General features: G+C 48.3%; 1 protein-coding gene across 5 annotated transcripts in view; it reads right to left on the bottom strand.

Annotated features, from left to right (window-relative positions):
* The window catches only part of ADAM11 (ADAM metallopeptidase domain 11), an 85,406-nt gene that overhangs the window by 45,223 nt on the left and 23,979 nt on the right, over positions 1-16,204 (bottom strand). For 4 of the 5 annotated variants that reach the window (XM_029572917.1, XM_029572920.1, XM_029572921.1 and 1 more), the window contains exons 7-12: positions 13,578-13,647; positions 5,612-5,676; positions 5,150-5,224; positions 4,947-5,018; positions 4,592-4,758; positions 4,299-4,383 (exon numbers count right to left, since the gene is read on the bottom strand). In XM_029572917.1, coding sequence (XP_029428777.1) covers positions 4,299-4,383; positions 4,592-4,758; positions 4,947-5,018; positions 5,150-5,224; positions 5,612-5,676; positions 13,578-13,647 — 534 coding nt within the window. The remainder of the gene's footprint in view (positions 1-4,298; positions 4,384-4,591; positions 4,759-4,946; positions 5,019-5,149; positions 5,225-5,611; positions 5,677-13,577; positions 13,648-16,204) is intronic. The other variant, XM_029572918.1, reaches the window with a different exon arrangement.

The following is a 16,204-nucleotide window of genomic DNA, read 5'->3' as shown; positions in this document are numbered from 1 at the left end:
AAACAGAACACTCAGGAATTCAGATCACTTCCACCCCCACCCCCGCCATCTTGGTTTTCCCATCTTTAATCCGCTCCTCCCGTGCCTATCCCAGACTACATGCCCCCAGGCAGCATCAGTCCTCAAGGCTGCAGGGATGTCGCCTGGGCACTGCTCCTCATGACCGGGAGGGGATACCACAGTAACATCCCTTTCCTCCCTTCCTGGAAGCAAGCGCATTGCGTCTGCGCTGTGCCCAACACCAGCCAGCTCCCCAGGGATAGGACACTCAGAGGCGTTGCTAGGGATTTAAAAGATCCAGGGCACGGGCACAAAAAAACCCTTTTTATCAGCAACTCGACCATCACAAGCGGCAGCTACCCTTCCATTTCCCTTCCTTAGAAAACAATCCTGCAAAGAACAAAACTATAGAGCAAATCTATCATGCCATAACAGGCTAACTACCAGACTCAAGCAGTAACGGACCAACTCTGAAAAGGCAGCACTGCAGTTCTTACAACCGCCGCCCCTAGAACAGCAATATACCTCGGACTGGAAAAGCAAAACAAGCTGGAGCGCTATGAATACTAATCCAGATTCTACACCTGTGTCACGCAGGCCCTCACCAAACACAGAATAAGTGCCCACAAATTAGAAATAGAAACATGCAGATTAAAACTGAAATGGAAACCCCCCGAAAAGCTTAATTAAATACACAGAAATGCATTTTTTTGTAATTTATATTCTGCTTTCCTCCTGTACTGAGTAAAACACAATGACGTCCATATTCATATGCATTTAGCCAGATAGCAGAATATTCAAGCATTTATCCAGCTAAAATGTGGCCAGATAATTCAGAAGCATCCCAGGGGCATAACCGGGAGGAGCTGAGTTAGCCAGATAATTCATCCAGCTAAGTCTGGTCGTCCCATAGACCTGTCTTAAAGTTAGCCGGATAATCTGATGAGGCTAAGATAGCCAGATATATTCAGCAGCTCAAGTTTATCCAGCTAACTTACCGCACAGTGACTGAATATGGTCCTCAAAGATTTCAGAGATGCAAATTCCAAAGCTGACATATTCTAATCAGTAAATTGAAAATAAAATCTTTTTTTTTTCACCTTTTCTTGACTGAACGTTTTATTTTTCTAATCAGGTTGTGGCAGTCTCTCTCTTTTCATCTTTCCTCTGCCTTGTAACTCCTTTTCCAAAGTCTTCTATCCATTTCCTTTCTCCTTCACTTCATCCCCTACTTCTGTCTCCAACATTGATCTTTCCCTTTCAGTCTCCCTTCTGTCTTCCTATCTCCTCATTGCTAGATTTCACCTCTATCAGCTTTTCATCCTAGAGTTTGTGGCTGATGGGGAAGGAGGCCCCTCTCTCGTTCACTCACCCTTGAGCCTTTACTTCTCAATCCTTCCCCAATCCCCCCCTTCCAGCCCCTAAGTCCATGTTCTCTGGAGGCCCCGCACACTCAAACCAGAGTCTCCTCTGCACTGTGCTACAACCTGAGCCACGTGGTCAGCTCCCAAAACTGAGTTTAAATGTATGGTCTGAAAGATGGTACCTTCAGCCACTCCCAGCGCTCTGCTATTACCCTTAGCAGGAAGAGCAGCCCCCTACTGAGCTACAGGCCTCCCAGTGAACCATCTCTCTCTACTGCAATCTGTCCAAAATTATCTGCCCAACTTAATCCTCTGCCTAGTCTCTACACCATGTGATCCCTCTTCTCACGTCCCTATATTACCTCTGAGGGAAATCTGCGCACACAATCTTAAAATCCTGCAGACTTTATATTGGTCAAAATAACACAATGTACATGACAGACTTTAAGTAATTACTTTAAAATGTAATACAGAAAAAAAGTTATTACTTAAAGATGCAGAGTTTTAAATATTTTGAGCAGAATTTCCCTAGAAGTTCACTGTAAGAGCGTCTCTTCCACTCTCTCTCCCTACTCCCCTCGGCCAGTCTCCTTTCACTTTGCTCTCCTCTCAAGCCCCAACTCCTCCACCTGCCACTATCTCTCCCCTCCCCCTCTAGGCTCAACCCCTTCCACTCTATCTACATTCCCAGAGTTTGGCCCCTCTCTCAATACTGCCTCTCATATAGGCTCCCCTCTGTCCCTCTCTCTCTCTCTCACACACACACACAGGCTCCCTTTCTCTAGTGCACATACACACACCCTCGTACAGGCTCCTTCTTTCTCTCTTGCACACATACATCCTTTCATACAGGCTTCCTCTCTCGCACACACACATACCCTCATATGGTCTCCCTCTCTCACACACACACACACACACACACTCTCATACAGGCTCCTTTTCTCACTTGCACACATACCCACACAGGCTCCCTTTCTCTCTCACACACCCTCATACAGGCTTCTTATGTCTCTCACACTCCTGCACACTGGCTCCCTCTCTCACTCATACTCCCAATACACATAGACTCCCTCTCTCTCACACACACACACACACCTTCACACAAGCTTCCTCTCTCACAAGCAAGCACTCTCACATACAATCCCTTTTTCTCACACACCAGCTCCCAATCTAAGAACATGTCATACTGGGTCAGACAAAGGGTCCATCAAGCCCAGCATCCTGTCTCCAACAGTGGCCAATCCAGGCCATAAGAACCTGGCAAGTACCCAAAAACTAAGTCTATCCCATGTTACTGTTGCTAAGTAATAGCAGTGGCTATTTTCTAAATCAACTTAATTAATAGCAGGTAATGGACTTCTCCTCCAAGAACTTATCCAATCCTTTTTTAAACCCAGTTACACTAACTGCACTAATCACATCCCTTGGCAACAAATTCCAGAGTTTAATTGTGACAAAGACTTTCTGCAATTAGTTTTAAATGTGCCACATGCTAACTTCATGGAGTGCATATACACACATACACACTCCTTCACAATCTCCTCACATAGGTTCCTCTCTCTGGCACCCAAACGCTCACACATGCTCTCTCTCTCACTCCCCCAGGCTCACAGTCTTACAAACACACACACTCACTCTCACCAGGGCCGCTCCATCTTTGCCGCGAGCGGGACGGCTTCTGCTCGCAGCACACCGGGGCCTGCTCCATCTTCGCCGTGAGCGGGACAGTCTCCGCTCGTGGCACGCCTAGGCTTTCTTCAGCTTCACCGCGAGCAAGACAGGCTCTGCTTGTGGTATGCCGGGGCCTGCTCCTTCTCTGCCGCAAGCGGGACGGCCTTCACTTGTGGCACACCGGGGCCTGCTTCATCTTTCCTGCGAGCAGGTCAGGCTCTGCCAACTCTGCACAGAAAATGGAATTTCTGCGCAACTGTTCAGGAGGGGAATTCTGTGCAAATTCTGCGCTCCACAGTACCACAGAATTCCCCTCGGCCTACTATATTGACTCCTTATCCACTTCTGCATACAGTTCAAGCTTCTCTTACTCCTTTTCAAGTTTATTCATTCTGCAGCTCCTTACCGTCCTTATCTTTTCCCTACACCCCCTCCTTGTGAACTTGGCTCTTTGGGTAAGTCATGTTTATCTGTGCCCTTTCTCCACTGCCAACTGATGCCGCAGTTTTCACCATGCTGCGCCGTTCACTTGAAACAGACTTCCTGAGCTGGTGTTCCCTCTCTGGCTGTATCAAGTCCAGTCTAAAATCCACATTTTTGAGGCTGCTTTTAAAACGTAACCCCTGTTTTTCCTGATCACAGCCTCATTGATTTTCTTTATAAGTGAAACTCCCCAAATCTCTTGTCCGATGTGGCTGTCTGTCTGTTTTGATTAGATTGGAAGCTCTATAAAGCAGGGACTGCCTCTTAACGAGCATTTGTACTGTGCTATGTATATCTAGCAGCGCTATAGAAAAGTAGTGGTATCTCCCACAGTCTTCAGTTCTGTCTGGAGGTCTCCATCTAGATGGCACGTGCTAACCAAAATGGATCCTGCTTAGCTTCTGAGATTTTATATGGAATCAGCAGCTAAGGTTGTGCTGCACTTACAGATTTAAAGGGAGGAATTTGGAGTATAAAAACTCTCAGAACATTGTATGGACTGCTTACTTTATTACACAAATGCATACCGACCCTCACCTTGCTCCCTATGTGTCTGGTTTTCTGTACTTTGCCTCTAAAAGCTAGCCCTGCCCCGTAGACTCTGTGCTGTCCTGTTCTCGTGCGCCTGGTCCAGCTCTTGCCTTCTTGCAGTTTCTGTCCCCTGGATCGCCTGCCAAGACAATGGGCCTTTCTTTCTGTTCTGCTACTACACCGAGAAGCACATCACTTAAAGGGGCAGATCCCATTTTCTGATCCTGTATCACTGCCATGAGCACGAACCTCATTGATGCCTACTCCTCTTGCTGGCGAGCAAACGCCCCCGAAGTAGGCCGCCCCGCTACGGCTGCTCTGAAACGTTCGGCCACTGGGGAGAAAAAATAAAAAGGGCAAAGACACTTTAAGGAAATGCTACACTGGATCCATGAGGGGAACTATTGGCTCTTCCTGCCCAGCCAAAGGCTCTGTAGGAATTCCGTGAAGGGGACCTCATAGCTGCTGCCCAAAATGCATTTCGGTCAGAAGGCACTGGGGAGGGAGATGGATGAGGTCACTAAAAACATTCCTGAACTCACGAGAAGAGGTGGACGGCATCACTCGCTTCCTGCAGCGACTCCCTCCGGTACTTCCTGAACTCGCTCAGCATCAGCAGCGGATCTTCCTCCGTTTGGATCCTGTCAGCTGAGGCCCATGTTTCCATGGCAACCAGCACTATCCTGGTATTCAGCTGCTCCCTGTATATCTGCAAGGGAGGAAGGGAAGGGGGATTATGGAGGATTTTCTTGAGAAGTTCTGCTATTCCCAGCGCTCCTTCCAGCCCCCGGCCCCCCCCAGGCAGTGACGTGCTAGAGTGCAGCGTTCTGTGCCCTATAATGGGCTATGGCCAGCAAACTCACCCTTGCGGCAAGAGGTCCTCCCACTAGTACTTACTGTGTCAGCAAGGTTGACCACTGATTTGGCAAAGTTGCTGGTGAGTATGACAGACTGGCGGAGCTGTTTAAACTATGGAAGGAAAGAACAGAAGATGTTCCAGGCGCATTTTCCTAGGCCTGCGAGGAGCAGCTATCTGCAACTTAACATGTGCTAAAACGTTTCACAGAAACATAGCAAGCACCCAAGGCCTCTAGACTCACCAGATGATGATCGTTGACCACTATTAACTCAATGTATTTCATTTCGGTCTGGACGGTGTGCTGGACGCGCTGAACCTAGAAGGGAATACACAGGAGAAAGCCCAAGTCAGCGACACATTAGCTCAATCTTTCCAAAAACAAACAAAAATAAAAGACCCACTTCAGCATCAAAAATCCAAGCCCCCACAAAATTCTACTCTTCTAAAAGGAGAGGAAGGAAAGAGGGAGCCTTCATTACATCGTGATATTCACCACACCTGCTCAGAGGCTCTGGATGATGCGCGATATACATTTTTCAATAAATCGGGCCTCTGTAGGCCATTCACTGTTTTAAGAAAATGCTTAAAACGTCAGCATCCAAGCAACTTGCCAAACATTTGTGCAGTCAAAAAGAGTGGTTTCTTCCTTTGCATATGTACCCTTTCACATACCCACTTCACTTAGAGAGAAAGGGATGCCCACCTGTCTCTTTCTTCGTAGTTTTGGTATACTGGAAGTGTTTTGGTCCATCCCATAAAACAGACATCCTGGCATCAAAGAAAACATGAATCAGCTTAGTATGCAAAGGAGAGGGTAGTCCCTTGCAGGACATCTCCGTGCTCCACCCAATACAGCTCAGGGCTTTCCATCTTGCTTCTCTGTTGCCTTAATGCATCATGCACCCTTCTCTGGCCATGATCACGTGGCTTTTCCAGATCTTAGCCTCCTGACTTGTAGCCATGTTCACTGTAATAAGTTTTAGGAAATGTATTTATGCATTGGTTTGGTCTATGTGCTTTGACTACATTGTGAGCTCCACAGAGCAAGAACCATTTCTTATGTGTACCTGGAGTGTGCTATATGTTGATCTAATAGTAGTACAATAGGTCTGAAGGTATTATGGGGGCTGAATTCTCCTCTTGCCCATGCAGAAATGTGCTTCCAGAACAGGGTAAGTGAGAAGCAAGTGTGACAGGGGCTATGCCAGTCACTAAATATAATCCCCAGATTTTTTCAGCTATGGGCAGTGGGAGTAACTTGAATTTTGAATCCTCCCATTGCCAAAACCCCACCTTTTGGGGGGATAGGCTTCAAGTGGGTATAAAATCCCTTGGAGCATGTTCAGTGGTCAGAGGATTAACACTGGTTGGAGAAAGGAGCCAGAGATCCCTCCTAGGATCTCAGAGTTGGAGATCGCTCCTTGATGTCAGAGCAGAGATGAGATAGAAGAGGAGGGGCAGTTTTTTAGATTCATCCAGAGTCAACTAAGGAGAAGTATTTGACTTTTGGGGATTTTAGACTTCTTGGTCTGAAGGAAGGGTTGTCCCCTGGACTCCCTGAGGAATGGGATTGGATATCTTTTTGCCCCAGTGATCAGGCAAGCGAGAGTGGAGAGAGATTGAGAGACTTTTGAAAAAAGAATCAAGAGCCTTAATGGTGGATAATTGGATTTACAGTTTAAGGTTTGGGAAATTTGGAGCCCATTTTTGATATTTTTGGATTGGGGATGTTTTTCCAGCATCAGCCAATCTAGCTGTCTCGCCCCACTGGCAAACATGTATTGACTGAGAATGAAGGTACAAGAGGTAGGAGCATGAGTAGGACGACACTCTATGCACAAGGAAACTATGTTTTATTTTGGTTATCTGCTGTATGCTGAGTCTCAATTTTTGTGGGTTTCACCTGGACTTGGTTCTTTAATTTGCAGTAAAGGATTTATGTTGAACAGCACTTCTGGACTCCTTTTTAATTTTTCCTGCTGATTCCAGTGCCAGGGCTGAACGGATGGACACTGGGTTGAGTATTATTTTCTGCCTATTCTACTCAGTTTACTTCCTTGCTCCTTTCCTGGATAACATTGTCCCTGGGTGAGATTTTTTTCTACCTAGAGTGTGAGCAGCGAGTAAGCCAGTGAGTGATTGCACCCTGGGCCTTGGAAAATAATTCTCCCCACCCCCCCGTCTGGACTCGAACCCAGACACCTGGCACCCATAGTTAAGGATAAAGCACCAGAGAAGGAGTGACAGTACATAAAAACCTTGTTGCATTCAGAGAAAAAGAGATCCTGTTGTCTCCAACCAGAGCCAATAAGCAGACCAGAACTAGAGAAGCCTCGGAGAGCAGCCAGCCCAGCCTTCAGATAAATGGCTAATATTCTTCCCGTATACCCAGTATTTACAGTGGGTTTCTCAGCAAAACATCTCTCTGGGTTTGTGCACTTTCAAGCCAATGCAATATCGCAGGCTCAGGCTAGCGCACAGGTTAACCCGCAGTTGGACACGCATTTTGGATGTGCATCCATAACCCCTGATATAATAAGGGGATCAGCACATCCAAAACACACGTTCAAACCAACCACGAAGCTAATAGCACTCATCATATGTAAATGCAATGTTCCCTGTATGTACCCAGATCAGTCCAGACTCCTGGGTTTTGCCTCCCCTCCAGCAGATGGAAACAGAGAAAGTTTTACTGACACTTAATAGAAGGTGCCACCTGCAGTCCCTCAGTATTTCTCTTGTCTCCAGCAGATGGTGGAGGTGCAAAACCTGCGGTCTGCAGTCTGATTCAAAACAAAAGGAGAAAGAAGAAAATTAAGCGAGCCTGCCAGGGGTTGTTACGTCCTGGTGGAGCCATTCCCCCTAGTTTGTGAGGCAGACGAGCAGGGGGTTGGGGATCCTTGTTGCTTGGTACCTTGGCACCGGACAGGGTGGATAGCTGGAGGTTCCAGGTTTCAAACCCTGAAGGAGGATCAGGGCCTGCTGCCAGTTTCTGTGGCGAAAGTGCTCTTTTTCATTGATGCTTTATTTGCTTAAAGTTTTGTTTAAAAAAAAAAAAAAAGAATGAAATTTAAGGAAGGCAGTCTGAAGAACAGAAGGAGCGGTTGTGGTACTGCTAGTCGTTCCCCCCCACCCCAGTTCTTCCCCACTGGTGATCGGGAGGCTCAGCGTTTATCTCCTTTTCCTCCAGCTCGGAGCCATGTTGCTATGCTGCTCGGGTTGTGCTGCAAGCTCTGTGGAAACGTGCACATCTCTCCCATGACAACCGAGGTTCCCGGTGTCTCTCCAGAGGAGAAAATGCATCAGGAAGGGACAAGACCACTTTGGCTGGGCGTCGCAAGCCTGGGAAGCTCTCTTCAGTGAGGCAGCCAGTGGACGACCCATTCCCACTAAGCACGAGAACGGCAGCCATTTTGTCCACCTTCTCGGCTGCCTCGTGGCCCATGGAGGGGGAGGGAGATTTCCCTCCTCCGGCGGAGGTCGGGAAGCTGAGGAAAGTCATGCTGCTGGAGATGAGGACTCCCAAGGGGATTCGGATCCTTCTTCTGACTTCTCTGATTTTGTACTTTTGTTGCAAAAGGCTTATAAAGCCAGGAAAGCCAAAGCTATGCAGGGATCTGTGGTACATTCTAGGCCAGCAAAGGCAGCCAGGACCTCTCAGGCTGCCGGAGCTACGAGGGTCCGGCGGGTCTCAGGGGCCTCGGCACCATCTACTGCCGTGGACAGCTCCTTCGAGGTTTCGGATGTACAGGGTCCACGAGCACTGGACCCACCTGGGTCCGAGCCGGTATTTACAGACCAGGACCAGATCAGGCGCTGTCCAAAGGTTGTGTGGTAGAAGGGGATGATCCCAAAGTGATGCGGCTGTTCCACAAGGATGAGCTGGATCCCTTGGTATAAAGGTTCTGCAAGAGGAATTGGCTATGGAAGATGTGGACCCGGTTATGACTGGTCTTTGGGGCCCAACAAGATCTTTTCCTTTTCATCATTCGGTTAGCCCATTGGTGTTTAAGGAGTGGGATACTCCCGACATAGGCCTGAAGGTCAGCAGGGCCATGGACAAGTTATATCCTTTGCCAGAGGATACACTGGAGCTTCTGAGAGTTCCTAAAGTGGATGTTTTCGTTTTAGCGGTTACCAAGAGGACAACTATTCCAGAGGCCGATTCACGGCTCTGAAGGACCTTCAGGATAGGAAGTTGGAAGCACACCTCAAGAAGATTTTTAAGGTGTCTGCACTTGACATTCGAGCAGCTGTGCGCAGCAGCTTCATGTTGAAGGCGGGCTTGTGCTGGGTTCAGCGGTTGCAAGCTGACAAGTCCTAGTCTGATTCTGAAACACAACAGGCGGAGTGGCTGGAAGCCGCGGTAGTCTATGGTGCTAATGCCTCCTCCAGGACACTAACTTCTTCGGTTTCGACCCGCCGGTTCCTCTGGTTGAGGAATTGGTCAGCCAATGTCTCATGAAAGGCTCAGCTAGGAGCCTTACTTTTCAAAGGGAAATTGCTCCCCAGTCAGGACTTGGAGGAGGTGATTAAGCTTCTTGGGGAGAACAAGGTTCACAAATTGCCTGAAGATAAACTGAAGGGGAAAAGCTCCTTCCCAGCCTGTTATCGTTCGAGAGGAAATAGGTGTTTTCGACCTACCAGGGCTTTGGGAAACTCCCAATGACAGCCCTCCGGGAGGCAGCTGACTTGGAACCAGTCCTTTCAAGAGAGGAGGCTGGGAAGAGATGCCTCTTCCCAAGGCGGTTCCAAATCTGCCCAATGATGCCAGGCTGGTTCACTCTTCGGAGCCAGCCATAGGGGGCCGGTTGACTCTGTTCTATGAGGCGCGGACCAAAATTACATCAGATCAGTAGGTCTTAAGTGTGATAAAACAAAGTTACGCTTTAGAATTTGCTCAGCCACTAAGATACTTGTTCCTGGTCTCCCCGTGCACTTACGAGGAAAGGAAGCTTGCAATCCAGGAAACCATTTGTCTCCTTTGCAGGCTGGAAGCCATTGTTCCTGTCCCAGTGGAAGAGCAGGGGACAGGCCGCTATTCCATTTATTTCATAGTTCCCAAGAAAGTGGGCACCTTTCATCTAATTTTCAACTTAAAGAAGGTGACCGTAGCCCGAAAGGTTCCTCATTTTTGAATGGAGACTCCGTGGTTAGTGGTTGCCTTGGTGCACAAGGGGGAGTAGCTGGTGTTGCTGGATTTGTCCAAAGCACATTTGACACACAGGCATCAGGCCAGACCATCAAAGATACCTGAGATTCCATGTTCTTGGGGAACATTTTCAGTTTTGTGCTCTGTGCTTCGGTCTGGTGACAACACCCAGAACTTTCACCAAGGTGATGGTCATGGTGGCTGCGGCTCTCCAGAAGGACGGGGTCTTGGTTCACCCCTATCTGGATGACTGGTTGATTCGGGCAAAGTCAGAATCTCTTTGCTGGTGGGCAGTGGACCTGGTTCTCCGGCATTTGCGGTAGTTATGATGGATAGTCAATCTGTCCAAGAGCCATCTTTTCCTTTCTCAGATTTTGGAATTCCTGGGGGTGCGTTTCGACACCCAGGCATGGAAGGTTTTTCTCACCGAAGAGCGGATTTCCAAATTACAATCATAAGTTCTTGGTTTGCTGAGGAAACAGGTGCCCAAGATCTGGGATTATTTACAAGTTCTCGGCTACAAAGCCGATTGTAGTGGTCTCATATGGGTTCATATGAGACCGCTACAATCGGCTTTACTATCCCGATGGGTCCCGCTCTCAGAACAGTTTCATCTTCCTCTCCCGCTTACGGAGATGGCCAGGGCCAGCCTCTCATGGTGGCTACTTCAGGAGAAGTTGAGGCGAGGAGTAAACCTCGAAATCCCTGTCTGGACAATTGTCACCACCAACGCCAGTTTCTCCGGTTGGGGGGCCATGTGTCAGAACCAGGCCATTCAGGGCCAATGGTTGATGGAGGAGGGGCTATGGTCCATCAGTCACCTATAGACAAGAGCAGCACGCTTGTCCCTACAGGAGTTTCTTCCCCTGGTGAGGGGAAAGCCGGTAAGAGTGTTGTCGGACAACGCAATGACGGTGGCATACATAAATTGATATGGTGGCACCAAGAGTCAAGTGGTGGATCAGGAAGCTCGGGATCTGATCAGCTGGGCAGTGCAGCATCTATCATTATTAGTGGCTTCTCATATAGCAGGCACAGACAACGTGCAAGCAGATTTTCTGAGCCGGCAACAGATGGACTCTAATCTGGTGCAGGTGGAGCTCACCATGCATGGATCTAATGGCAACTTATTGCAATGCCAAGGCCCTGTGGTTCTTCAGACGAAGAAGAGAGCGAGAAGCAGAAGGAGTGGATACCCTGATGCTTCCTTGGCCGTCGGACATCCTGCTCTATGTGTTTCCACCTTGGCCGCTGGTGAGCACGTTCTTGCAATACATAGAGGGGCATCCGGGCGACATGATCCTCGTGGCGCCAGAGAGGTCGAGGGGTCCGTGGTTCATAGACTTAATCAACCTAGCAGTAGGTGCTCCGTTGAGATTACCTTATCTATCGAATCTCCTTTGTCAGGAACCCATATTTTCGGATCAGGCAGATCACTTTTGTCTAGCGGCCTGGCTTTTGAGAGGCAGAGTTTGAGAAAAAAAAGGTTACATGGAAAGAGTCATTGCTATTCTCTAGAAGTCTAGAAAGACTTCTACCTCCTTAGCATATGTGAGGATCCGGAGAGTCTTTGAATCCTAGTGCACGGAGCAAGGAGTAGATCCTATGCGAGCCTCAGTGGTTCAGATTCTTCCCTTTCTGCAAAATGGTTTGGCAAAAGGGTTATCCTTTAAATCCCTCCGGGTCCAGGTGGCAGCCCTAGGCTGTCTTCAAGGTAAAGTGCGAAGGTCTTCTCTAGCTGCCCATCTGGATGTGATCCATTTCCTCTGGGGAGCAAAGTATTTGTGTCTTCTGGTTCGGAAGCTGTGTCCTTTTGGAGCCTTAACGTAGTCCTTAAGGGCATGTGTGCGGCCCTGTTTGAGCCTATAAGGCGAGCGACCATGAAAAATCTCACGTTGAAGGTAGTTTTCTTGATGGTGATTTGTTCAGCTCAACGGAGCTTCAAGCCTTATCATGTAGGGAGCTCTTTTTGAGAATTTGGGATTCGGGGGTTTCCTTAAGAACAATTCCTTCCTTTCTGCCGAAGGTAGTATCATCGTTCTATTTAAATCAATCTGTGGAGATCCCATCCTTTCCAACATTGGATTCTTCGACGCCTCAGTCAAGAGAATTGCATTTTTTGGATGTGAAGTATGCACTGCTTCGCTACCTGAAGGTCACGAACGGCTTCTGTTTGTCAGATCATCTTTTTGTTCTTTGGAGTGGTGCAAAAAAGGGACATAAAGCGTCTAAAGCTACGATTGCGAGATGGCTAAAAGAGGCGATTGGCTCTGCATATATTTGTCAGAGTTGCCTGGTCCCGGAGGAGCTAAGGACACATTCTGCCCATTCCCAGGTGACCTCCTGGGCTGAGTGTCAGCAAGTTTTGCCACAGGAGATCTGTAAGGCAGCTAATTGGAAATCATTGCACACTTTCGCCAGGCAATATAGATTGGATGTCCAGGTCCCTGTGGCCATGGGCTTTGGTGAGTGTGTACTTTGAGTGGGACTCTCGCAGTCTCACCCCATTTAGGGAAGCTTTGGTATATCCCAGGAGTCTGGACTCATCTGGGTATGTACAGGGAAAGGAAAATTGTTTCTTACCTGCTAATTTTCATTCCTATAGTATCACAGATCAGTCCAGAGTCCCACCCACTGGAGGAAAGGGAGAGTTGGAGAGTCCGCTTGATCTGCTTTTCTTTGTAATTACTCAGAACAATGGCACAGGTTTTGTAAGTCCTACACAGGGATTGTTGTGGGCTAGGTTAACTGTTCCTGTTTTCCACTTCCCACTGCTCGTTCAGGGAAGGTTCATTAATTTTTGATATTTGTTTTGTTTGGCTTGGGTACAGATAAATACTGAAGTACTGCAGGTGGCACCTCCTGTTAAGTGGCAGTGTCAGTAAAACTTTCTCTGTCTCCATCTGCTGGCAGGGAGGCAAAACCCAGAAGTCTGGGCTGATCTGTGATACTACAGGAACGAACATTAGCAGGTAAGAACCAATTTTCCTTTGAAGCTATTAGCTAGTACCCTCGAGGTAAATAATCACCATGCACCCAACGTGCACGTTTTAACCCTCAAAAATTAACGCCAGCCCCGGAGCTGGCTTTACGTCTCGAGGCATCCCAAGCCCTGAACAGAAAAGCAGAAAATACTACTTTAACTGGGATTCCTCCGACGTAATCTCATTGCGATACTAAGTAGGAGGAACCACAGAAAGCAGCAACATGGGAAAAAAAAGTCTTGATGTCGGTCAGGTTAGGAAAAACGGAAGCTCAATTTACGAGCATCCATTTTCCTAACCCATGCACAGCCCTGTCTCCTGGGCGCTCGATGCCATGGGCACGCTAGGGACGCACAATTTATCCCTAGCGCAGCCCTTTTAGTCCGGCGGCTCATTTGCCTATTGCATCAGGCACCCAACGGAGGTGAATGTGCGTGCGGTAAAGAACGGCTGCCCCATTTGGATGTACGATTTTTACGTGCACTTCATTGCATTGGCCTGTAATCAGTGAAAGGGATAGAGCACCCTCTTACCTTGTTCTGTGCATCCCTGAGAAAAGTGGAGAGCTGGAGTCCTGTGAATAAGGTGAGGGTGGGACTCCTGCTGCAGGTGATCAGAAAACACAGGGGTTAATTCCACTCTGATAGCAATCAAAGTCCACTCTGTTTCCACCTTCCTTCCAGTGTGCAAGTCCTTCATTATCAATATTAACACTTCTTAAATAAAGGAGCTGCCATTCACCCAAAGGTGTGGGTCTAGCTGGAAAAGAAACCAGCACTAAAAACAGACAAACAAAACTGAAATACAGCCAGTGACCTCCTCGATCTCGCCCCTCCCCCCCCCCCAACCCTACAGGGGTGCTGCTGAATGCCAGTGCAAAGAACAGGAGCCTGAACCCAAAATCAGAGGCTGGGCTTCACCTCATCATCGAGCACTAGTCCATCAGCCTGACACAAAACTTTCTCTTTTATTTATTTATTTGATTAGGATTTCAAAACTACACCCAGCATCGGCATCGCAATGATTTCATATATATATATATATATATATATACAGTATATCTGCCCACACTCTCTCTCTAAAGCATGCTAGAGAAGATCCTCTCATGTCATCTTCTGCTAGGTTTGCAGATACAAGTCCTTTAACCCCAATATCTCTGGCTCAGCATCAAGCTGACATCCAGTTGCCTGCCTCATCTGTCTCCCTCTCTTTCTCTGCCATCAGAGAGCAATGACGCGCCCTGCAGAGGGGGACACACACCGGTAAAGGGATGAGCAGGCCGCAGGGAGAAAGAGGACAAATGCTTCAACCCTCTGCCTCGAAAGAAGCCAAACTTGGCCCTTCGGTTTACAAAAGCCATCTCTGTTCGGTTATTTCCCTCTTGAGCACAAGGCGGGTAACAATTAAAAAAAATATATATATATATCGATATATAAGAATACACAAAATTGCCAATCATCCAGAACAGTTAGGATATCACAGTGTGAGGGGGTGGGCTCTTCCCATCCCCCTAACTGCCAGGGCCCACTGGGTGGCATATTCTTCATGTAGCCTTCTTCTTCTAGGAAACTCTTCCAGGCGCTGCAGCCAACCCCCCACTCATGGACCAAAAATGAGATGGTTCCCATCCCAATCTCCATCCGTTCTCTACCTGCAGTTCTCAGAGCAATGGAAAACATTTCCAGCAGAGGTCAGAAATTAGCACTTCCAACTCTTCTCCTCCTCTGCCGCTTTCATTGACCATAGCTCTTGCTTGTATATTTCCGGGGAGTGACCAGAGGGATATGGAGCTCTTTGTCCCCCAAGTCCCACCTTTCTTGGCTCCCCCTCCACATTCATTTTAAAGCAGTGTCAGGGGCGTGGCCCTCCCCCCGGGCAGAATATGGGCGCCTGTGCTTTGAAGGAACACTGAACTGTAAAATGGAAATCTTTGTACAGCCAACTGGCCATGAAGAAAGACGCAACGCAGGACCAGCCTGAACCTCATTTCCAGTAACATTCAGGAGCATGGAAAGAGACAGACAGGACACCCGAAGCCTAAGACAGAAGAGGCTAAACGTTTGGCCCTTAAAGCTATGGAGTTACAGCAGCCCATTTCCGCCCTGGCTGAAAGCATTCATCCTGCCTCCACCTAAGATACTGGTCAGTATCCTCTTGGGCATGTCGTGAGGAACTCCTTCCTCATTTTTAAGTGATACCAGCCTCCCTAGAAATGTAGTCCTGCCCCCCCCTCCAGATCTTCCTGCCGCCTCCCTCTGCCTCGCTCACGACCACTGACCACTTGAACCTCAGAGGGAAAAAAACAAAGCACTCATTTACAGAATGGTTTGGGCTATTATTTTGAGTTAAAAAAAAAACCCCCACCCTATTTTTCCCAGCCTAGCCAGCCAAAAAGAGCACTCTAGTTGTTATTGTGCTTTGTTTGGGGATAAAGATACTGCTTGCTTTGCCACAGATTATGACCCACATTAGAATTTTTAAAACTCGAGAGAGATGGATCTGGGATCTCTCACCTTCCTTCTATAAACCGAACTGAAGTCCAAGCTGAATTACCAGGCCTAACTCATCTATTCCCGATGACCTCCAGTCTTCTCATGGTGCCTGATGCACTAATCTCCAAACTCCCCCTTTCCCTTACTCCAGTCAGAAAACAGAGAGAAAATGACAGCAGAGGGAAGGGGGAGGAGGAGGAGAAGGAGATATGGCACAATGCCAGTGCTTCACAGGGAAAGGACTGAGAATTGCATTTCGGTGTAAAAGGGAGGGGGAGGGGGAGAAGGGGTAGGGGAACGACGTCAGGAATCTCCCTCCCTGGGTCTCCATAGCAACGCATGGAAAGGAACCAGCCCTGGAAAACACCTTTCCACTTCTGCAGCCGCCACCTCGGCTTCTGCCGAGAGGATCCCCCGCCTGACGTGGCAGGTAAACCAGCCGTGACCAACCTGTGCTCAGAAGCAGCTCCAGAGCAAGGGCTGTCACTTACTGAGTCGCAGCCGCAAAAGCCCCTGCAATAATAATCCAGACCGCCCAAAGTGTCACGCAGGAGTCTGTGCCTGCACGAGATCCCAGCACGATCGGACCTCAGGCTCTTCCACGCAGGGCCTGGAGGAGGAGGTCTGGAATAGAAGATTTTGCCGGGCCCTAGGCTCAGGACATCCCT

Source organism: Rhinatrema bivittatum, chromosome 12 (assembly GCF_901001135.1).
Source record: "Rhinatrema bivittatum chromosome 12, aRhiBiv1.1, whole genome shotgun sequence".
Taxonomy (NCBI): Eukaryota; Metazoa; Chordata; class Amphibia; order Gymnophiona; family Rhinatrematidae; genus Rhinatrema; species Rhinatrema bivittatum.
This window is presented reverse-complemented; position numbering and strand designations above follow the sequence as displayed.